The 24,019-nt window shown below is 43.3% G+C and overlaps 2 protein-coding genes across 6 annotated transcripts; both read right to left on the reverse strand.

Moving 5' to 3' along the window:
• Positions 1-4,187: 4,187 nt before the first annotated feature.
• LOC130212240 (acidic leucine-rich nuclear phosphoprotein 32 family member B-like) lies at positions 4,188-10,966 on the reverse strand. Its single transcript, XM_056443433.1, has 7 exons — positions 10,809-10,966; positions 9,030-9,179; positions 8,533-8,655; positions 8,106-8,292; positions 7,934-8,016; positions 5,402-5,465; positions 4,188-5,299 (listed from the first exon to the last, which is right to left on the reverse strand). Exons 1-7 carry the CDS (start codon positions 10,860-10,862, stop codon positions 5,217-5,219), a joined length of 744 nt encoding a protein of 247 aa, XP_056299408.1. The 5' UTR covers positions 10,863-10,966; the 3' UTR covers positions 4,188-5,216.
• A 7,259-nt stretch (positions 10,967-18,225) lies between these two features.
• LOC130212256 (endophilin-A1-like) lies at positions 18,226-22,885 on the reverse strand. 5 transcript variants are annotated; one of them, XM_056443456.1, is made up of 8 exons: positions 22,862-22,885; positions 21,289-21,361; positions 21,069-21,212; positions 19,992-20,125; positions 19,706-19,864; positions 19,340-19,443; positions 19,137-19,247; positions 18,226-18,454 (listed from the first exon to the last, which is right to left on the reverse strand). In XM_056443456.1, the coding sequence occupies exons 1-8, from the start codon at positions 22,868-22,870 to the stop codon at positions 18,235-18,237; spliced, it is 954 nt and encodes a 317-aa protein (XP_056299431.1). In that variant the 5' UTR covers positions 22,871-22,885; the 3' UTR covers positions 18,226-18,234. The 5 variants fall into 5 exon arrangements, with proteins under 5 accessions (XP_056299431.1, XP_056299430.1, XP_056299428.1 ...); XM_056443455.1 differs by having other exon boundaries at positions 18,226-18,431; positions 19,117-19,247; XM_056443453.1 differs by having other exon boundaries at positions 18,226-18,450; positions 19,112-19,247.
• Between the last annotated feature and the right edge of the window lie 1,134 nt (positions 22,886-24,019).

Below are 24,019 nucleotides of genomic sequence, written 5' to 3' on the forward strand. Positions count from 1 at the left end.
TACTGTGCCGACCGCACCACCCTCTGTAGTGCCCTACGCTCCAGGGCGGTGCAGTTCCCGTACCAGACGGTGATGCAACCTGTCAGAACACTCTCGATGGTACTGGTGTAGAATGTTCTGAGGATGCGGGGCCATGTTGAATTTCCTCAGTCGCCTAAGGAAATACAGGCGTTGTTGGGCCCTTTTCACCACGTGAGTGGTGTGCGTGGTCCATGTGAGGTCCTCGGAGATGTGCACGCCGAGGAACTTGAAGCTGCTGACCCTCTCTACTGCTACTCCGTCTATGGAGATGGGGGTGTGCTCTCCTCTCCGCTTCCTGTAGTCCACGATCAGCTCCTTGGTCTTCTTGACGTTGAGGACGAGGCTGTTCTCTTGGCACCACTGTACCAGTGATCCAACCTCCTCCCTGTAGGCTGTCTCGTCGTCGTCGGTGATCAGCCCCAACACTGTTGTGTCGTCAGCAAACTTGATGATGACGTTGGAGCTGTGCATGGCCGTGCAGTCGTGGGTGTACAGGGAGTAGAGAGAGGGCTCAACACGCATCCCTGAGGGGCTCCCGTGTTGAGGGTCAGCGGCTCTGAGGTGGTACTGCCCATCCTCACCACCTGGCGGCGGCCGACAGGAAGTCCAGTATCCAGCTGCACATGGTAGAGTGCAGGCCTAGACCTCTGAGCTTGGTGTCGAGCTTGGCGGGAACAATAGTGTTGAACGCTGAGCTGTAGTCCACAACCAGCATTCGCACACAACAGTTCCTCCTCCAGGTGGGAAAGGGCGGTGTGAAGTGCCATGGCAATTGCGTCGTCGGTGGATCTGTTTTGACGATATGCAAATTGCCATGGGTCCAGCGTGGCAGGCAACATGGAACAAATGAAGTCCTTGACCAACCTCTCAAGCATTTACTGACAATCGAGGTGAGGGCTACGGGTCTCCAGTCATTCAGGCAGGTTACCTTGGGGTGTTTGGGGACAGGCACAATGGTGGACATCTTGAAGCTCTCAGGAACAACAGCCTGGGACAGGGAGAGGTTGAAGATGTCTGCGAAGACTCCTGCCAACTGGTCTGCACATGCTCTGAGGACGCGCCCCGGGATGTGGTCGGGACCTGCTGCCTTCCGGATGTCCACCCGCTTGAAGGCTCTGCGCACGTCAGCCTCTGAGATGATCAGCAGGCTGGTCTCCTCGGGCGGCGCTGCCTTCGGCGGGCTGCCGTTCACGTCGAACCGAGCAAAGAATGTATTTAGCTCGCCTGGGAGGGAGGTAGAGGAGTTCTCTTCACCGCTGGTTCTCCTCTGAAGTCCGTGATTGTCTGTAGCCCCTTCCACACACCTCTCACGTCATGGCTCTTGAGCTTCTCCTCCACCTTGTTCCTGAACTCCCGCTTGGCAGAGCCGATGGTCTTCTGGAGGTCGTGGCGGGCTCTTTGTATTCCGCCATATTCCCGGAGTCAAAGGCGGTGTTACGCGTCGGAGTGCAGCGCGAACATCGCCATTTATCCACGGTTTCTGGTTGGGATAAATCCGAACCGACTTGGTAGGAACAACGTCATCTATGCATTTCTTGATGAACCCGGTGACTGAGGACGCGTACTCACTGGCGTTGTTGTCCGACGCGACCCTGAACATATCCCAGTCCGCACGTTCAAAACAGTCCTGTAGCATAGACTCCGATTGGTCCGACCAGCGTTGCACTTCCTTCACAGCGATTGGTTGCTGCTTAAGCCTCTGCCTGTAGGCGGGGAGTAGTTGGATGGAGCGGTGGTCCGATTTGCCGAACGGTGGGCGGAGGAGGGCTTTGTATCCATCCCGGAAGGGAGTGTAGCAGTGGTCGAGAATCCGCTCCCCCCTCGTGTTGCCTTTTATGTGTTGGTAGAACTTCGGGAGAACTTTCTTCAGGTTCGCTTTGTTGAAGTCCCCCGCCACAATGAAAGCAGCCTCGGGGTGTGCCGACTCCTGCTCGCTGATCGCCCCGTAGAGTTCCTTCAGCGCTATGTCCGTGTTAGCTTGAGGCGGAATGTACACAGCAGTTACGGTGACTGCTGTAAACTCCCGCGGTAGCCAGAATGGTCGACACATGAGCATTAGGTACTCCAGGTCCGGGGAACAGAACGACTTGAGAGTATGTACATGACTTTGGTTGCACCAAGATCTGTTTATCATGAGACATACCCCCCCCTCCACGATCTTTACCAGAGAGAGTCTTTGTTCTGTCCGCGGTGGACGGAAAATCCTGCCGGCTCGATGGCTGAGTCGGTAACCTCCTCCGACATCCATGTCTCCGTAAGGCAGATGATGCAGTTGTCCTTAGTTTCCCGGTGGAATTGAATACGAGCCTGTAGCTCGCATAGCTTATTGTCCAAAGACTGTACATTTGCCAGTAAAATGGTGGGTAGTGGGGGTCGATTGGCTCGACGTCTCAGCCTGACCAGCACGCCAGCTCGCTTCCCCCTCCGTCGGCGACGTTTGCGTGAGATCGCGCCTAAAATGGACGGAGATAGTTCCGCTACTGTTCCTGGCGGGACGTCCGAGTAAGAGTTGAAAAACTCTGGTAGGCGGCGAGCAACTGCCGATCCAATCTCCAGAAGTGTGCATCTGTCGTACGTTAACCGGCTGCTAATGTTTTGTGCAAAAATAGTCGCAATAAGAAGAATAAATAACAAAAAACTACTACAAAATCCGGGAGCTCGCAACACAGCAGCCATCACGTACGGCGCCATATCACATTGTGTGTATTATTGTGCCTGATTAATCACATGCGATGAAGTCTTGAGGTTGGACACATTTGTCCTCACCCTTAATGAAAATGTAACTATGATCACAAGGTTCAACCTTCACCAGGTACTTTGAGTTGCCCAATGCAATAGTTTTGTGTTGGAGAAGCATTAATGAGGGATTTTAAAATCTTAAACTTGAATTATGTATTTTTTTATTCCAGAATTGCTTTGCAGAAAATAATAAAATCAATCACAATGTCTCTGTTCATAACAGCCCAAAGTCATGAATGTGTTTCAACGTGCTCAGAGTAGAAAAAATAAAATCTGGGTCCAATACTACATTGCATTTATGTTTGATTGCAAGCTTTTAATTCGTGTAATTCTATTTCCTGTATTCAAGGATTTCACTTGGTTTAAAAATTGTTCGTCACGTAACTTAAATTGGAGATTGAGAATTCATTTGAATAGGAAATAAATAAATTGCACAAAACTTCGGGAAATACTTTTTTCTAACTTTAAATATACATAAAACTACCATGATGACCAAACTACTACCATCAAAATGGAGTGGAGCTGCTTCATAAGCACTTCTCCAGGCAGATAATAAAATAATCTTACATAAATATAAAAACAAGGCTTGAACCTAAAGTAGGATCTGTTAAATCTTCTTTCTTTTTTTTACTAAATTATAAAATAAAAAATCATTAACATAAGCCACTGGTTCAACCCAGTCACATGCAGTCCTATTTATTCTAGGTTAATTTGTATGTACTCGTATTGATTATTTTAACATTTATGCTTTTATAGTTGGGCTCATGAATATGTATTTCATAAAGAGCTCTATCATTTGATTTGTGTGGATATGAAAATGTGCAATAAAGGAGTTTTGCCGTCATTGGTTTGTCGGTGGCGCCCTGTCGCCCTCTGGTGGACAGACTGCGCCACTGCAGCACCGTGTGCTCAACTGGTTTTCAGGTATAAATCTCGACTCAGTGCAGATGTTGAGATGCGTTCACGGTCCTCTGCACCAATAGGAGTGTTGGATATCTCTAAATCAATTTTTTTCAACTGTTTAGTCTAAGATGTCGGTTATTTATATTTTTCCTTTTTATTCACACAAGCACATCGAGTTTCAATCAATGCATCGTGGTGAAGGCCGTATTATTACACAATCGTGATTGGATGCAAAATAAGTAAAACACTTGTTAGTTTAAAAAATGTCATTTTAAAAGTCCATCAAATAACCTCTTGTGACATTTTCTTGGGTTAATTGGTTGAGCATTAGTGATAATAAAACATTTTTATGGGAATGTAATATATATACGTATATATATACAAATATATATTAAAATAAATATACAAAACAAATATTTATTAAATGGATTAAATAATATATATATTAAATAAAATGTATATAGTCATGACCTGCAGACATTAGCAGTAGCACAGATAAAAGGCCAGAGAGGAGACGCCGGGAGCAAAATGTTAAGATTTTATTTACAAAGTCCTTTTTGTGTGTGTGTTTTTTTGTTTTGTTTTTCCTTTAAATTACAGAAAGTAAAAAAAAAGAAAAGAAAACACAACGTCACCAAGTCAGTGTGGAGGATCGACTGGATCTCTCTGAGCAGAAAGAGACATGAGAGAGAGAGATGGAGGTAAAGAGAGAGATTCCACAGACAACCATACAAAATGAAACAAAAACAATTTCTCTGAAAAAATATTTCTTTTAAAAAGCTCTGTTGGCAAAAAAGAGAGAACACAGTTTGCCCTGAGCGCGCTCGGCCTTGGGAAAAAGAGGGGGGGGGGGGTCTGTTGATGACATCACAGAGCCCATCATGATGTCACAGCTGCTGGCTTCGTCCCAGAGCTGTGATGTCAGAGGGGGGGGGGGGGGGTCTCCAACGAGCCTCTTGTTCCGGCTCCTTCTGCAGACTCAAACTGTCGTTTTAACGAAAAATTATTCATTCCATCGTCATGAGAAACATTTAATATTGAGAATTAATATTAGTTTTAATTAGTTGTGATCTAAAAAAAAAAAAAGAGTCAGGATCACCAAAGCCAGAATCCATAACTTTAAGAAGTTTCAGTAAAACTAAAATGTATTGTGAGTCCCGATGGGTCAGACTTATTGATCACCGGCTGAATATTAACACTCCACTGACTCCCAAAAGGAACCACACGGCTCCTGCTTCGGGAATGGGCATTTGTCGATTCTCTTTATGGTTTTTCTTTCTTCTCGCGCTGAAAAACTAAAATATTCGATCACCTCGCTCCGAGAAAAACAAAAGTTACGGCCAACAAGCGAACGTCGAGACCTACGAGTCACGGGAATGGGGGGTGTATATTAATTATATTAAAAAACAGAAGTAGATGTGAGTTTGATCTGCAGGAGACGACAGCTCGGTGGGAGGAGACCGCCTCCACGAAATGGAACGCAGCCCAGGAGGCGGGGGAGGAGGGTCAACGGATGAGAGGTCAGAGGGGGGTTATGGGGGGTTTGAGGGTCCTTAATCATCATCTTCACCCTCCTCCTCCTCGTCTTCAGGGTCCCTCTTCCTCTTCTCTCCTTTGGCCGGAGACGAGTCCTCGTCTGCAGGAGGAGACGTTATATTATATGTATTATATTTATTAAATCAGTTTTCATTTAATTAAGACTAATTCCTCTTGAGAGTAAAACAACGGAGTCACTGACCGTCATCGTCGTCATCTTCCTCATCGTCGTCCTCGCTGTCCACGTCTCCGTTCACCTCCCCGTCCTGCAGGACAGACGGTTGTTTACATTATAATTAGAAATATAAAGATCACGATTGTTTATTTAATACATATATATATATACATGTAATATATTATTTTTAATACATTTTCTATGTAATATATATATTAAATTAAAAAATATATTAAATAAAAATATCTGAAATTGAAAAATATATATATAAAAATCAATTATAAATAAAATAAATTAAAAATACAAAAAGTAATACAAAAATATATATTTTAATTAGAAATAAATAAAATACAAACATAGATATAAAAATATATATTATGTATATATATATATTAAATAAAAAACTTTAATAAAAATGTATGAAATACAAAAATTCATATATAAAAAATATTGATAAATACAAAAATATATTAAATCTATAGTAATATTTAAAAAATATATATATTTATATTTTAAGTAAAAATCTATTAAATAAAAATATACATAATAAAAATATGTTGAATACAAAAATATATATATACATTAAATAAATAATAAATATATACACTACCGTTCAAAAGTTTGGGGTCACTTAGATATGTCTTTATTTTTCAAAGAAAAGCACTGTTTTTTCAATAAAGATAACATTAATCATAAATCAGGCATGAAAACGGTTCAGGAGTGAAAAAGGTGAGAAGGATAGGCGCCCTGCGCACGGGGGGGGGGGGGGGGGTGCTGGTGACTTCCACGAACATCGATGTTGGACGTTGTATGATAATCTGTAGGTCCTCCATTCTGGTGATTGGGCCCTATAATAATAGTAATATTGTGTATAATATGGTCATTCATGAACCAACTTCCTTTTTTTTTGGCGTGAACAAGTCTTCAAGTCTTGAGCTCTGCTGAGCCACGAGTCTGTTCATTGAGTCTGTTCTGCCTCTACCTGGTTGTCACGATCTTATACCATACCTGCCATAAATATGATACTGATACAATACCATAAAAACAGTATACCATAAATAAGACACTGGTATATTTATCTATAATAGTAATAAATAAAATATCTGTATGGTTCACTTTTTACCAACTTTTTCAACACTTAACAAATAGCAGTAATATTAGTATTAGCCTACAAGATATGAATGAAACTACATGGAGCCATCATAGCATTGATCAATGATGATACACTATGAGGCAGTTAGTCTCTGACCAGAGGATCCAGAGTTCATCAGGAAGAGCAGCTGTAGAGTTACACAACTTTACAGACTGAACTTAAACATTTCACTTCAGACATCTTTTTTTATTTTTATTTTTAAAGCCGAAAATTCCACCTCTTCACGCCACTCTCTGTTAGCGCTGCGCAGACAGCTCGACACGGAGCAGCGCGGCTCTGATCGCTCTCTTGATGAAGTGTCGACACTAAAGATATGCTAAATCACATCGCTCTTAACGTACGGGTACTTTGTTAGCATCGCTCCACCGTGCAGCGCGACAGCAGCAGATGTAGCGGGCTAACATTCAAGCTAACCTAAACCACCAAACGCTGAAGACATCTTGACGCTGATTGGCCGAGACGCGACACGTCCATCAAAGATGTTTTATTGCGAAGAGCACCACTCCACATTTTCTCCGTGTCCCTCTCTAATCTCATAAATGCCGGCCGGCCAATTGACCCCCCCCTCCACCAAAACAAAAACTCTTCGGATCTACACGATTCACGTCAGTCACCTATTTTGGTTTCAAAACGGCGAATTTCGCCGAAAGGTGAGGGATTCTCATGCCTGATATATACCCTCTCTACATTGTTAATGTGGTAAATGACTCTTCTAGGAGAAACGTCTGGTTTCTAATGACATGTCTCCAGAGGTGTATAGAGGCCCATTTCATCATCACTCCAGTGTTCTGATGGTACATTGTGTTATCGCCTTAGAAGCCTAATGTCTGATTAGAAAACCCTTGTGCAATTATGTTAGCACAGCTGAAAACAGTTATGCTGGTGAAATAAGCGATACAACTGGCCTTCCTTTGAGCTTCAAGTTTGAAGAACAAAATTAATACAAAAATATGAATCATTATTTCTAACCTTGTCAATGTCTTGACTATATGTTCTATGAAATGTTCAATTCATTTATAAATAAAAGTGAGTTTTCATGGAAGACACGAAACTTTTGAACGGTAGTGTATATATATATACACACACACACACACACACAGAGCAGAAAGTAGACATAAGTCCAACAGAAATTGGTCATGAACAAATAACTGCATCAGTTTCATCTCCGATTAATTCAGATCAGCGTAACCACGACGATGGGCACAGAGCCACAACAGCCGACTTTGATCGCGATGCGTTCAAGATCGACTCGGTAAAAATGTGCCTCGGCCGAGAAGCCTGAAATAAATCATTTTGTTTCCACGAGAGAGAAAATGAAATCCGTATAAATTAATATTACTAAATAGATTTAAAACGCCGGCCCTTTAATTCAATCAGGAGGCGACAACCGGAACCCTCCGTCTCACCTCCTCCTCGTTACTATCGTCATCGTCGTCCTCCTCTTCGGCCACGATGTCCTCCTCGTCTTCCTCCTCCTCCGACTCGCCCTCTGGAACAAAGAGAGAGAGAAACATTCCAGGTGAGCTTCTCACCACGATATGGGAATATTAAAGAGTTCCTCCTCCTCCTCCTCCTCACCCAGCCCCTCTTCGTCCTCCACGCCGTCCCCCTCGCCATCGGAGTCGGACGCCTCGCAGTCGTCGATGTCGTACCCGTCCAGGTAGGTGAGCTGTGGGAGGAGCTTAAAGATGGACTCGCGGTAGTCGGCCAGGTTGGTGACCTCGCAGTTGAAGAGGTCGAGGCTCTTCAGCTGGGGGAGCTTTTTCTGGAGAACAAGAACGAGAACAAAAAGAAGGAGCAAAAAGTGTTGTTAGCCCCACAGAGTACCCAGAATGCAACACTGTTTACTCTTCCTCCCCACAGCAGAAACAGTCGTTTCCTCACTCTTTGGTTTCTACTCATTTCTTTGCACTTTAAGCATAAAAACGGATCATCTTCAACATTTCAGGCTCTTATAAAATGTCTAAAGATAAAACATTGTAAACGTTTAATAGGCTCCGCCCACCAGCGGCTCCAGGGTGCTGATGTCTTTGAACTTGTTTCCGCTCAGGTTGAGGTGCGTCAGGCTGACCAGCCGCTCGGCCAGAACCTCCAGACCGCCGGAGATACGGTTGTCACTCAACTCCAACTGGGGGGGAGGAGGAAGAGGAGGATTAGAAGGTGAGGAAGAAGAGGAGAACAAGAACAGAGAGGTTTATTCCAGAAGTTCCCGTCTCAGAACATTAACCCTTCCTCTTGACTTTAATGACAATGAGGATCAAAGACTTTTACATTTTTTACCCCGTTTCCGTTTTAAAAGTCTCCATTGTTTAAAAGTCTGATGAGACGTAAGAATCATTTGATTAAGAGTAAGAGACGAAAAGAAGAGGACAATAAATACAGCAAACCTGGGATTATAAACCAGTTAAGAAACAACAACAAAACAGGAAAGAATCACACCTGTTTGTATTACTACACACAGGTGTGTTAATACTTATTAACACACCTGTGTGTGCGGCTCACCTTCTTGAGCTTGTCCAGCTTGGGGATGTCTCCCACGCTGGTGAGGCCCACGTTGATGAGGCTGAGCAGCTCCAGGTTGGAGAACTCTTCTGTGATTCCTTCAATCTTCCCTTCTCCGGAGCGACAGTTGTCCAGCACCAGCTCCTGGACCTGAGGAGGAGCTTTATCGTTACACAATAGTGGGTTTGTTTTTATTTATTTTATACCCCAAGCCAGCTTTACGTGGTGAAAAATATAAAGAGCCTCGTTGTGAATGTGTCGGATGACGAAAAATAACTGATATAAATATGACTTTCTACCAACAGATTTATATATATATATGTAAATAAAGAGAATTAAACAATTATGCCCATTTTAATTTGTAATATATTATCTTTTTAATATCTTAATACATAATTATTAAGATATTGAAACTTCCGACACTTAATAAAAAATATTAATGTTTTTTTGCTACAGCAGCATTTAGAGATGCAGGTTAAGCAATAGTTTTTTAAAAATATGCAAAATTAATGCAAAGATACGCATTTTAAAAAAACATTCCGAATGAATTCCATTATTAAGTGTTTAGTACATAAAATACAAGATAATAGTATTTAAATATATATATATATTTGAATGGCATCACATTCAACCAAACTTTAAAATATATTGACCGGCAATAGCAGCAAGCATCCTCCCACGAGGACGCGAGGGAGGAGGAGGCTCTTCGTCTTGGAGCGCAGCCCGGAGCCGAGACTGTTTATAAACCCTCCACACGTGTGACGCCGCTGCGTTACTTTCTACCTTTACGTTCACGAAATCATTCGTATTGTTACTTATTAGCGCATAAGTGAGCGCGAGTATCGCGTGTTTTAGTAACCGGGAGGCACGCGAGAGCACAACAAGTCCAACGCGGCGAAGTAGCCACTTTAGCACGCGGGCACACGCCGCTGGCTGCGCGCCTCCGCGGCTCCGACTAATCCCCGGGGCGGCAACATCATCAACTGCTTTTTTGTGTGTGGGTATTATAAAATTCATAAAACAATTCAACGTTAAACATTGACGTGAGAAAGGTACATTACGGGTTGGGAGGCTTGTAGTTTTAAAGGAATTTAAAAATAAGATTAAACACCGGGGGGAAAACAATGACGCATTTCCTGCATCGCACGAGCGTTAAACGTTAAAGATAAATCGTGACGAGTCGGTTTTTTTTCTTCTTCTACGCCCGAACGTTGTTTTGATTTCTACAAGATTCCGTCCACGATGACGCAGAGAACACTACTATATGTTGCATTTAAACTGTGTAAAGTTACCGCGTTGTGTGTGTGTGTGTATATATATATATATAGGCAAGTTATAAATACTGCAGCTCCAGATATTAGCCGGGCCCGGGAGACACGGATATGCGTGTGTGTGTGTGTATTTCGGAGCGCGAGCAGGAGGCGCGTGCAACTTTCGTTTCAACCACGAGCCGTTCAAGGACGATCATTTAACGTGGCTCTGCGCAGTTTCTGATTAAATAAGATGAATACGTGTGGACGTAAAACACGGAAACGAGGCGGTAATCAGCTACGCACTTCAGGGCGCTGCGGTTGTAACGGAAAGGTGTTTTTAAGTCGCTAATGGAAACTGTTTCTAAACTTTACAGCTGCTAATAAACGGCGAACGTTACATCTGAACACTGCTTCCCCCTGCAGCTGCAGACGTCCTGCCATGTGCTCGCCATCACTGCTTCTCCCTGCAGGTCAAGTTTGGTGAAACGTTACGCCGATAAACAACAACCTAAAGCGGGCTACTCACTTCTGTCGGCGACCGGTGCCTCAGCTCTAAGGAGACCCTCTTCTTCATGTCCATTTTCCTCTGGTTTCGGCCTGAATTTGGGTCTCTGAGATGCGAAAACTTGTTTCTCCTCGGACCTCTCTCTTCAGTATCAACACGCGGAAACCTGCGTGAAGCTAGCTAGAGTGAACACGTCAGGACTTCCGGGGAAGACGTGGAAAATAATGTTCTCATCGTGTCGGCGGAAGTGCAATTCGGGCATTTTCTGTGAATATATTAAATAAAATATTAATATCGTGCCTGCGAAACAACTGATGTATTACATATATATACATCATACAGACTCGTTTTAAATTCTTAAAATGTTAAGTATGTGTGTTGTGCGTATCGATGTTTTTACATAATATTTTACTTTGAAGGAATACTATTGCACTTCCGGTTTTCTCTCTCGTTCCAGTGGAGCTTGACAAAGCATGTGAAACGTTCCCGTGGCGTGTGTGAAAAGTGGGTCAAGCCGTTGGCTGCTTTTACTTGTCCTCGAAAATGTATACATTTCCCCATGACCTCCGAGCAAATGAATAAAGCGAGTTACGGTTGTACACAATACACTGTGCTAATTTATACAACACGTAATGATATATGCAGCTATCACAAAACATGTTAAAACGTATCTTTTATCACCCTTTTATTGAAGCAAATACTAATTCGTCCTCTTCACTCTTCAAAAATGCCGGACTTTCACTTTAAACAACAAGAAATAGCGAAGAAATACACGTGCGTCATCGTGTCGATTTTAATACCACGTTAATTTCATACATATTTATTTTTGCGCAAAGAAAAGTCACATTTTGCTCCTTGGGTATGGAAAGTACGACGATTTTAGAGGAGTACTGAACGCATCATATGTTAATTTGCAAAAGGAGGGAAACCAGGCGGCAGCGGGAGGGAGACGTGTCTCCACAGCGCCGGCGGCGGCCATTTTGGCTCATTGCACACGCAAAACACAATAGAAACACACACAGGGCAGAGGAGGGCGTCTTTCTCATTGAAAAGCCCTATGAGGCACGTTTGTGATGGCATTTTGGGCAATGCTAATGAAATAATATGAATAATACTAATTATTTGTACAACTATTTTATAATGAATAATATCTTAATTTTAAGTGCTGTTTTGATTTTCTGTGCACCATGTTATTACATACCTCATCTACGTACCATATACTAAAAATAAGAAGTATTAAATACATATATTGAGGCTGCTGAAGTAGTAATAACACAGTTTAAAGAGAAAGTAAAATAAAAGCACAACAAATTAACTTAAAGTATCAAACTTTTGGGGGTTTAATCTGTAACACTGGGGCATATTCCATAAATCCATCACATGTTTTGTTTGTAACATCTTAATTTAAAAAGTAAACGTAGTGGTTAAATAAATGCGGGGACGTGAAAATAGGCTATATGAAAGTAGTCCAAAATGTAATGAAAAAAACAAGCTTTAAACAAAATGTCAAAATAAAAGTAATCCCACAGAAAGTACATGCAAATGGATTTTTAATGTTAGGATTTTATTGTGTCTTTCTAAGAAGAACCGATTAAACTCTCGTTGTTTTTCTCATAGTGTTAATTCTTTATTGTCATTACATTGTAGATCATCTTCACGACAAGCAGTTATACATACAGTGGTCTCATATGACATCATCGTCCAATACGAGGAGAGCAACAGTAAGTTTGAATCACAGCTACTTTTTTATATCGACCACCCAAAAATCCATCTTCCCTCAACCTCGTCCACATCACCGATGTATTGACAAATCGTCAAATACGCAACAGGTGCCGAACCAATAAATAGGACGCAGGAATAAATACACAAATAAATACATACATAAATACACAAGTCCCTCATTGAGGTTAGAATACATGTCGCCATACAGGGTAAATCAGCACAAAGCAAAACACAAAGAAAAGAACAAAACGAACAAAATGCCCGACAATCTTAAAGCACGAGGAAATTTGGAGAGTGCTATACACACACATATATACATATATATATACATGTATACAGGACTGTCTCAGAAAATTAGAATATTGTGATGAAGTTCTTTATTTTCTGTAATGCAATTCAAAAAACAAAAATGTCATGCATTCTGGATTCATTACAAATCAACTGAAATATTGCAAGCCTTTTATTCTTTTATTATTGCTGATTATGGCTTACAGCTTAAGAAAACTCAAATATCCTATTTCTAAATATTAGAATATCATGAAAAAGTATACTAGTAGGGTATTAAACAAATCACTTGAATTGTCTAATTAACTCGAAACACCTGCAAGGGTTTCCTGAGCCTTGACAAACACTCAGCTGTTATAAATCTTTTTTTTACTTGGTCTGAGGAAATATTAAAATTTTATGAGATAGGATTTTAGAGTTTTCTTAAGCTGTAAGCCATAATCAGCAATATTAAAAGAATAAAAGGCTTGCAATATTTCAGTTGATTTGTAATGAATCCAGAATGCATGACATTTTTGTTTTTTTAATTGCATTACAGAAAATAAAGAACTTTATCACAATATTCTAATTTTCTGAGACAGTCCTGTATATGTACATATACATAGACATACATATATATATATATATATACTACCGTTCAAAAGTTTGGGATCACCCAGACAATTTCGTGTTTTCCATGAAAACTCACACTTTTATTTATCAAATGAGTTGCAAAATGTATAGAAAATATAGTCAAGACATTGACAAGGTTAGAAATAATGATTTGTATTTGAAGTATTAATTTTTTTCTTCAAACTTTGCTTTCGTCAAAGAATGCTCCTTTTGCAGCAATTCCAGCATTGCAGACCTTTGTCATTCTAGCTGTTAATTAGTTGAGGTAATCTGTTGAAATGTCACCCCACGCTTCCTGAAGCCCCTCCACCAGTTGGATTGGCTTGATGGGCACTTCTTGAGGACCATACGGTCAAGCTGCTCCCACAACAGCTCAATGGGTTGAGATCTGGTGACTGGCCACTCCATTACAGACAGCAAGCTGCCTGCTTCTTCCCTCAATAGTTCTTCACAATGTGGAGGTGTGCTTTGGGTCATTGTCCTGTTGGAGGAGGACATTGGCTCCAATCAAGCGCTGCCCACAGGGTATGGCATGGCGTTGCCAAATGGAGTGATAGCCTTCCTTATTTAAAATCCCTTTTACCTGGTACAAATCTCCCACTTTCCCAGCACCAAAGCAGCCCCAGACCATCACATGACCTCCACCATGCTTGACAGATGGTGTCAGGCACTCTTCCAGCATCTTTTCACCTGTTCTGCATCTCTCAAATGTTCTTCTGTGTGATCCAAACACCTCAAACTTGGATTCATCTGTCCAGAACACCTTTTTCCAATCTTCCTCTGTCCAATGCCTGTGTTCTTTTGCCCATACCAATCTTTTCTTTTCATTGGCCAGTCTCAGATATGGCTTTTTCTTTGCCACTCTGCCTAGAAGGCCAGCATCCCGGAGTCGCCTCTTCACTGTCGACGTTGACACTGGCGTTTTGCGGGTACCATTTAAAGAAGCTGCCAGTTGAGGACCTGTGAGGCATCTATTTCTCAAACTAGAGACTCTAATGTACTTGTCTTCTTGCTGAGTTGTGCAGGGCCTCCCACTTCTCTTTCTGCTCTGGTTAGAGCCCGTTGGTGCTGTTCTCTGAAGGAGTAGTACACACCGCGGGAGGACATTTTCAGTTTCTTTGCAATTTCTCGCATGGAATAGCCTTCATTTCTAAGAACAAGAATAGACTGGCGAGTTTCACATGAAAGTTCTTTTTTTCTGGCCATTTTGAGAGTCTTATCGAACCCACAAATGTGATGCTCCAGATTATCAACTAGCTCAAAGGAAGGCCAGTTGTATAGCTTCTCTCATCAGCAAAACAGTTTTCAGCTGTGCTAACATAATTGCACAAGAGTTTTCTAATCATCCATTAGTCTTCTAATGCGATTAGCAAACACAATGTACCATTAGAACACTGGAGTGATGATGAAATGGGCCTCTATACACCTCTGGAGATATTTCATTAGAAACCAGACGTTTCCACCTAGAATAGTCATTTACCACATTAACAATGTATAGAGTGTATTTCTGATTGATTTAATGTTATCTTCATTGAAAAAAACAATGCTTTTCTTTGAAAAATAAGGACATTTCTAAGTGATCCCAAACTTTTGAACGGTAGTGTATATGTATAGCATGAGCATGTCAAAAGATTATTTAAAACAAATGGAGTTCACATCGGCTCCAGCAGGACAAACATCTCCCCATTTTTATTTGGAAAAATCATCCCAAAAACCAGCCGTGAGGAGGTCGAGTTGCAGTTCACAGACTTTCCACAGGAGGGTCTCAGTCGAGGAAACGCAGCGGACACAGTTTGGGTCTGAAGCCACGGCTTTTACAACAAAGTGTTGAGAGTTACAGAGAGTTACGAGTACGTTGGGTTGTTGCTGTGCTTTGACGATGGAGGAAGAGGAGTCCGACCGGTCTCCGTGCTCCTCCTTCTGCGTGTTATTGTTAGATCGTCAGTTATTGCCTTAGTGTTCAATGCTGATGAACTGAAGCTAGATTACACTGAACCTCTGTATGAGCATTTCTGTTGGGAACACCATTATCGAGGTTTATTTTCTAAACAGGTCTTAAACTTTACCAAAAGTTTTTTTTTAAACACCTCTGCTGGAAACCTGGTGAATTATTACTATAATTGTCAACTATGAGACCCATGTTATGGCTTTTGTTGTGAATGAACTGTGTCCAATATTCAGAATACACAAAAATGAAGGAGGCACATTTTGAAAACACCACAAAGGTACCCTATATGAGAATACTTTGAAACCTTCACGTTTAAAAGATGAAACAAGACACTCACAGAATATTCTCAGCCTTTCTCCATCATGCAGCAGCAGATTTTGGAAAAGAATGAGATTTTTTTTCTTCATCTAAAAATAGCCATAACCCTCCACTTAAGAAGAGATTTTTTCGATTTTGGCTAAAACCAAGAAGTTTGGTCCAGTTCACGCCTGTAGAGTTGTTGTCATCACGGTGATATACAGTATGACTATTAAGCAGTAAAGAAAAGGCAGAAAATGTGATAAAAACAATGCAAAGTACAAATGTGTGGCGTCTCAGCTTTAAACCGACGCTTCCCAAATGAGATCAGAAAACAAGACTTTCTTTTGGGGTTTTTCATCAGAGCGCGTTTCATTTCGGAACGAGGTATCCGCTCTTCAGGCACTAAGTACTTTTTACGCATTCTGCTCAACGCTGAAAGTACAGGAACGTGAAGCGAAGCGGCGAGCCGTGGAAAACAAGAAGAAACCCTTTGGAGTCGAATATCCGAGATGATACCGCGGAGCTTCAGGTACATTTGGAAAATCTAAAGGGTGGTAAATGAGAACCGGAATCAAGGGGACGGACTTTCATATGTGCACCAGAGCAAATCCAGACGGACCCAGAACCCAGACCCAGAACTGGACCCAGAACCCAGAACCAACAGCCATTACAACATTACAGGGATCGTACGGTCATCAAAGACCTGGAAAAGTAATGACATTTAAAAATGGTTATTTCCAGGCAAGTCCTTGAAAAAAATTTGATCCCAACATTTTTTGGAGAAGTCTTGGAAATGTGTTCATTTACACAGTTTGATTAAAATAATAAACATTTATAGAAATGTGTATGCTTTTAATCAAACGTGTGTCTCTCATCCATGTGTGTCACTCATGGATGACATTTCACAACATTTTTGGTCATGTAAATTTGGTTAAAATTCCTGGAGAGGTCCTGGATATCCATTGGTCAACATGTGTATGAACCCTGCATTAGAAGTCCTTCATTGCCTTTGAACCGATCTTCTTACGTTCCGAAGGCTTGGAACTCTTCCGGATGTTCACGAGGTCCGGAATCATATTTATTCAAACTAACAACCAAAAAATGTCTATGATGTTTGAAGGTTTTGGGGCAAATTACAAAAACAAATTGGGTAAAATATTACAATGCGTAGTAGGCATTGTATCCCACAATGCAATGGGGTAGTGACGGCGACGTTCATACCGGACAACTGCGGAAAAAGCTCTGTAACGCTTCAATGCGAGTATACGACTTCTCTTTGCCAGGCAGAAAACCTTTTATTTGTAATTAGTTGAGGCAATGGTAAGACTGAAAGGGACAGGTCACCCCCAAAACAAAAAATACTCTTTGTGTATTGTTCCCAACAACTCAGATCAAAACATTGTAGATCGATAAATAGTACTTGAGGTGAGAGGAAATATTTGGGTGTGTACTGTCCCTTTAAGCACTGCAGAAACAAAATACGGTCTTATTGTAGGAGGTGCCGAGCATCAATCAAAGGTAGAGGACTTCATCAAAACAGGAATTTAGAACGAGCACCACCGAGTCACCGAGCATAAAGTCCACACAGTACACACCACACTGTGAATAGAGAAGTCAGGATACTACACAGAGGAAACAAAGAACCCAATCTGGTTCCTCCACGTTGCGCCGTTGGCGGTAAAACGCCACTTTTTCCTCGTTAATCTCTTGAGCCGACACGTTTATTGACGTTTTGAATGAAGTTTCCCGACCCCTCAAACCTCCCCATTCATAAAGGTAAACAGGCGACCGCACAGGTTCTTCTTCATCCCGTAAAGATTGACTTATTGCAAGATTACGGCTGTTAATCCAAACGTCTCGTCGCATAAACAGTCTGGATGTGGCTGGTTCATGCGTTCAGCCACCGAGCCGAGACTCTGAGACAGAAAGGCGGGGTCTGTTACAGATGTACTCAAAACGAAAGCAGGGGGGGGGGGGTTGGGGGGCGGGCATCTCTGGATCGGGGTTAGAGGCCTGCATACCGGAGCCATGCTGAGAGGCAATGCTAGTCGAAGATGGACGGAAAGAAACAAAAGACAGGAAAGAGGGGAAGACCTAGAGCCGAAGGAAGAGCACAGGGAGGCAAGTCAAGGGAGAAAAGTCAGAAGTGCACAGGTAGAAACGTACGAAGAGAAGAAGAAGAAGAACGACAGCGCTTCAAAAACATCTGTCGGGCGGTTCAACGGACAAGCAGAGCTTCGGCTCGGCCTTCAGAAGAAGAACAGGTCGACACGAGCAGACACAAACATGCACCAACGGATCCGCCTCAAGGCTCCCAAAGACTCATTTGGGCCGTAAGAAGATCATCCCTTCGTTTCCTCGTTCGCCCTCTTCACGGGGAAATCCTCAATGCCCCCTTCCTTCTTCTTCTTCTTGTTCTGGTTCTTCGCATCCTCTAATCACCCCTTCGTCTCTTCCATATACCCCCGTCTTCGTCATTTCAGATGAAGAAGAAGAAGAAGGGACTTTGTTCTTTATGTAAGTACAGGCTGGGTTTTGCTTCAGAGGGTCTAGATTGGTCGAGGGGTCACCGGCGGGGTCCTAATGAGGGAGCGGCACCAGGATATCCACGTAGCTGATGGGGAAGAAGCCCGACTGACCGTTGATCATGCCCTCGTACCAGTTGTCATCGATCTGATTGGTCAGGGTGATGACGTCGGCCTCTTTGAAGCCCAGCTCGCCTTCGTTCTCTGGTTCAAAGTCGTAGAGCGCTCGGCAACAGGGCTGGTCCAACGGGGCTGAGACACGAGGGGGAGAAGAACTGTAAATGAAGGGTTACGCCCTCTAGTGGTCATATTTAAAGTTTCTACAAGGCGACAACCTCGGTACCTTGCACATGCTCTATGACCACCAGGGGGCGACTCCTCTGGTTGTATAGAAGTCTATGCTTCATGTGTTAGAGCTGCATTCTCTCTCCTGACCACCAGGGGGCGACTCCTCTGGTTGTATAGACGTCTATGCTTCATGTGTTAAAGCTGCACTCTCTCTCCTGACCACCAGGGGGCGACTCCTCTGGTTGTATAGACGTCTATGCTTCATGTGATAAAGCTGCATTCTCTCTCCTGACCACCAGGGGGTGACTCCTCTGGTTGTATAGAAGTCCATGCTTAATGTCTTGATGCTGCATTCTCTCTCCTGACCACCAGGGGGCGACTCCTCTGGTTGTATAGAAGTCCATTCTTAATGTCTTGATGCTGCATTCTCTCTCCTGACCACCAGGGGGCGACTCCTCTGGTTGTATAGAAGTCTCTGCTTCATGTGTTAAAGCTGCATTCTCTCTCCTGACCACCAGGGGGCGACTCCTCTGGTTGTATAGAAGTCCATGCTTAATGTCTTGATGCTGCATTCTCTCTCCTGACCACCAGGGGGCGACTCCTCTGGTTGTATAGAAGTCTATGCTCCAGGTCTTGAAGCTCTCCCTACCTGGTGATCTTCCGGGCGACTTGGCCGAGTGGATCCCTCCGTTGTGGCTCTCGCTGGGGGGCAGCAGCTCCAGGACCGTTCGGGGTTTCGGAACGTACTCCTTCCTCGGTTTAGCGGACACTTCTTTTATCCTGGAGGGCCAGAACAAAAACAAACAAAGATATGGGTTGTCTAGCCGCCATCTTTCTCTGTGGGTTCACCGTTACCACAGGTGGAGCCATACCTGTCCTCCATCTTACTGGAGAGCTGCTGGAGGATTTGGGCGGAGCGGCTGTGGTACTCCAACTGGGCTTGAACCAGTGCCGCCAGCTGGCTCACCTGCTCTATCTGCAACACACCCACACACACTGAACAGGTTGTGTTCCGTACCCATGCTGGGTCCGGGTCTGGCTCGGCTCGGCTCAGGATCACCGAGTAAACACACCGATTCATTTTGGTTTCAAAAGGTCCAATCCGATGAGACTATTTTTCTCTGTTTCTTACGGTAAATTAAAAATGTTTCTGGACTGCTTGTTGGACACAAAGAGACATTGGCTGGATCACCGGGACCATAACCGCGAAAAGGCCCTCGGGTAAATGAAGTCCTCACGTCGCTCTCCAGCAGGTTGAACATGCTCTGCTCCGCCACCTCTTTGCTCTCGTCGAACTTCTCCAGCGCCTGCTTCAGCTCGTCGTCCTGACCTTTGCCCTGGCGCTTCTTCTTGTAGTCGAAGTCCAGGCGGCGGCCCTCCATCTTCTTCAGGTGGTGCTGCAGAAATCAATCAATTCGGAGACCCTTTAGGACTCGTCTAGTGAACTCCTGGGAGGCCTCCGACCGGGTCCATTACGTTTCCGTTGGATACCAACAGAACCCATGAAGCCTGTCTATAGCTCGCCTGTATCTCCTTGAGGTCTTTGTCGTGGAGGTTCTGCAGCGGGTCGATGAAGTTCTGCTTGACCTCCATGTCCAGAGCGTCTTTCACCTCCCCGAGCTCCTTCATCGCCTCGCTGGCATCGACCAGCGCCAAACCTGGAGGGGAAATGGAGAGAGAGCATTGGATTTCCTCATGTGCTATCATCAGGACAGAAGACGACCGACTGGCTGCTCCATGAAAAGCAGTCAAAGCATTGAGCTCGATGTTAGCTGTGACCAAAGGACAAGAAACATCCATTCATAGAACTTAGCTCACGGTTAAAATACATTTTACAATCTACAGTTCAAATTACAGAAGAGATCGTAACGTTCAGTTCTCCAATATAAAATAGGTCAGTAAATATCTCTTAGAAGCTTTTAAAGTCTCTAAATGAGAGAACTCTTGTTCCCTTATAGGCTAACATTGTAAGCTGTTTTACTTCTGCTGATTGTATTCACGCTTCAAACGTCAATAAGGTGGACTTTATTTCTGAAGATCATCTAGATCAGGGGTGTCAAACTCATTTTCACCATGGGCCACATCAGCATCATGGCTGCCTCTTAAAGGGCCGGCTGCTTCTTAAAAATATAAATGTATAAACTACCCCCGAACATATTGTGGTATCAATTTCTTTGCATTTGATTATTGTTTCTTCAATTGTAGAAATATGGTACATGAGAAGATATCTCTAATATTCTAACATTAATCCATTTAATTTGAAACCTTCAAAATAAAAGCACAGGATATTTTTTGGGAATTTCTTTTAAAAAAGCTGATTGTATGTCTTTCAACCCGTCAGGGGCCACATGCAATGATGTGGCAGGCTGAATAAATGAGATTATTTTCTGCAATAATGCCCAAATCAATGGAAGAATCCCCCAAAGGGCTTTTTCAATAAGTTCCGGTACTTCTTGGTTTATCTAAAAAAAAGAAAAAGGGTAATCTCTGCAGCAATTTAGTAAACTGTGGCTCCCGGAAGCTCTGAACATCCAACTCTATATTGACCCCCAGACCAAAGCCCAACCCCCTCTCAACCACCTCTACTACCTTCCCACTTACCGAAGCTAGACTCCTCCCCCAACTCCCGTCCGAACCTCAGCATGGCGTCCCCCAGGACGCTCTCGGCCTGCGGGTACCCGGGTCCCTTCTCCTGCCCGCGGATCTTGGACATGGTGTTGATCATGCTCAGCTTGGCTCTGGACGCTGCAGGCGGCGAAGGGGAGACGGTGAGTGACCGGTCGGCCTCTACATGCCGTAGTCTGAGTGTGCGTTTTGATACCTGGGTTGGGCTGCAGGTACTCGGTGGTTTTGGTCATGATGTCCAACACCGCTCTGCTGGTGACGTCCACCTTCTGCACAGCAATTAATGTCGAAGTTGAGAGATACACACGGCCGTTCAAGAGTTTAGGGTCACACAGACAATGTGGTGCAATTTATAGCATTTATTCTTTTAATGCGTTGCAGTGGTATATACTGTACATAAGTATTCACAGCCTTTGCCATGACACTCAACATGTAGCTCAGGTCCTGTTTCCACTGGTCATCCTTGAGATGTTGGATTGGAGGCCACCTGTGCTACATTCAGCTGATTGGACATGATTGAGAACACACCTGTCTCTAGAAGGTATCACAGTTGACTGCATATCAGAGCAGAAACCAAGCCATGAAGTTCAAGGAATTATCTCCAGACCTCCGAGACAGAACTGTATGGAGCTCAGATGTGGGAAGGGGACCGATGTCTGCAGCATGTAAAGTCCCAATGACAGAGCTCTGAAGAGAGGAGAACCTTCCAGAAGGACAACCGTCTCTGCAGCGCTCCACACATCAGGCCTGTTTGGGAGAGGACAGACGGAAGCCCCTCCTCAGGAAGAAGCACATGACGGCCGCCTAGAGTTGGCCAAGAAGCACCTGAAGGACTCTCAGCCATGAGAAACTATTCTCTGGTCTGAAGAAACCGATTGAACTCTTTGGCCTGAATGCCAGCGTCATGTCTGGAGGAACCAGGCACTGCTCCTCACCAACAGCATCCCTCCAGTGGAGCATGTGGGGCAGCATCATGCTGGGGGTGGAACTGGGAGTCAGGATGAATGCAGAGACCTCCTGGATGAAACATGCTCTGGACCTCAGACGGGGCGACGGCTCCTCTTCCAACAGGACGACGCCCCGCAGCACACAGCCCAGTAACAAAGGAGTGGCTTGGGGACGACGGTGAAGGTCCTGGAGAGGCCCGGCCAGAGCCCCGACCTGAATCCCATTGAACATCTGTGCACCGACGCTCCCCATCCAACTTGATGGAACTGGAGAGGTTCTGAAAGAAGAATGGGAGAAGCTGCCCAGAAACAGGTGAGCCCCGCTGTGGAGTCAGACCCAAGAAGACTTGAGGCTGGAGCTGCTGCCAAAGGTGCTTCAACAAAGTGTTGAGCAAAGGCTGTGAAGACTTCTGGACACGTCGTGTTTTCCTTCTTTATTTTTAATAAATGTGCAAAAATTTGCAAAAAACAGTTTTCACTTTGTCATTTTGGGTTTTTGTGTGTAGAATGTTGAGGAAAATAATGAATTTAATCCGTTTTGGAATAAGGCTCTAACATAACATGTGGAAAAAATGAAGCGCTGTGAATACTTTCCGGATGCACTGTATATATATATACACATTTAAATATAATGTATATATATATAGATTAAATATATGTATATATATCTTGTTTTAAATATATATGTATATATATATATATTTATTTTTAAAAACTGGAGGAAAAAAAATAGAAAAAAAATCCTAACCTATGTATATATATATTTATGTATGTTTGGAGTTCTTTAAAAGTTTTATTTCATGGGAATAAAAAAGCGTTTACCTTTTCCATTTCTTTGAAGTCATCATCTAGCTTGGTTCCTTCCGCCCCTCCAATCTTCTCACTGACTTTCTGGAAACAGGAAACACAAAGAAACAAAGTGAGACTTTAATTTGTTTAACCCTTAGAGAAGAAAGAGAGACGAAAGAGAGAAGAAAGAGACTCAATATTTTCATATTCTTTATGTATTCATTGTTTTTAAGTTCATAGTATTGATCACTGGAGTAAAGATCTTTCACTGCAGTAAAACAACACAAACAAAAATCATGCATACAAAAATAGTCATTAATGCAACTAGAAGGAACTTTTATTCAAAGTTGATTTTGGCGGCCCCTGTGGACAGAAGCGGTAGTGTCTCCAGAGGATGTCCTTGAGGATCAGGATTTAACGCACCAGTGACAAGTTCCCCACAGTGGCTTCAGGTCAAAGTGTTACTCAAAGTATTTAACTATCTTATGTCATCGCCGCCCTGGGAGTATTGTTTATCATTGAATATCATCCTTGTGAAACGCAGCAGAGTGACACCTCTCACTTTCTAGGAGAGGAGCAGCGACTGGGACACACACGCACGCGCTCACACACACACACACACACGCACCCCTACTCACAGACACACTCACACACATACACACACACACACACACACAGTAGAGCACTGCAGATATGAAAACAATGTAGGCTAATTTACAAATACAGCATATTGTACAATTGTTGTTGTGGTGTGTGTGTGTGTGTCAGATGTCACACGTCATGCCATGCAAACATAAAGACATGCAGCCATACGCGTGTTCATGTAACCGCGTACACACCTGAGCACCTACGTGAGTGTGTGTGAGAGAAAACATGCTTTAATGATTAAAAAAACAGGTGTGTGTGTGTGTTTGTGAGAGAGAGAGAGGCGAGAACAAAGGTGGAAAATGAAAAACAAAAACAATAGGCTACCAACAAAAGTGAGGAGGAGGAAGATGCAGTTGCCATGGAGACAAGCATCTCACTGGGTTTACAAGTACCACACACACGCACGCACACACGCACGCACGCACACACACACACACACACTCCGTCAGGTTGACACACTGTTACATAACCCGTCTCTATCGTTTGTTTCACCGTCTCTTTCATCAGAAGACGAGTAATTGACTCCACGCGGCTCTCAACATG

Source organism: Pseudoliparis swirei, chromosome 21 (assembly GCF_029220125.1).
Source record: "Pseudoliparis swirei isolate HS2019 ecotype Mariana Trench chromosome 21, NWPU_hadal_v1, whole genome shotgun sequence".
NCBI classification, from domain to species: domain Eukaryota; kingdom Metazoa; phylum Chordata; class Actinopteri; order Perciformes; family Liparidae; genus Pseudoliparis; species Pseudoliparis swirei.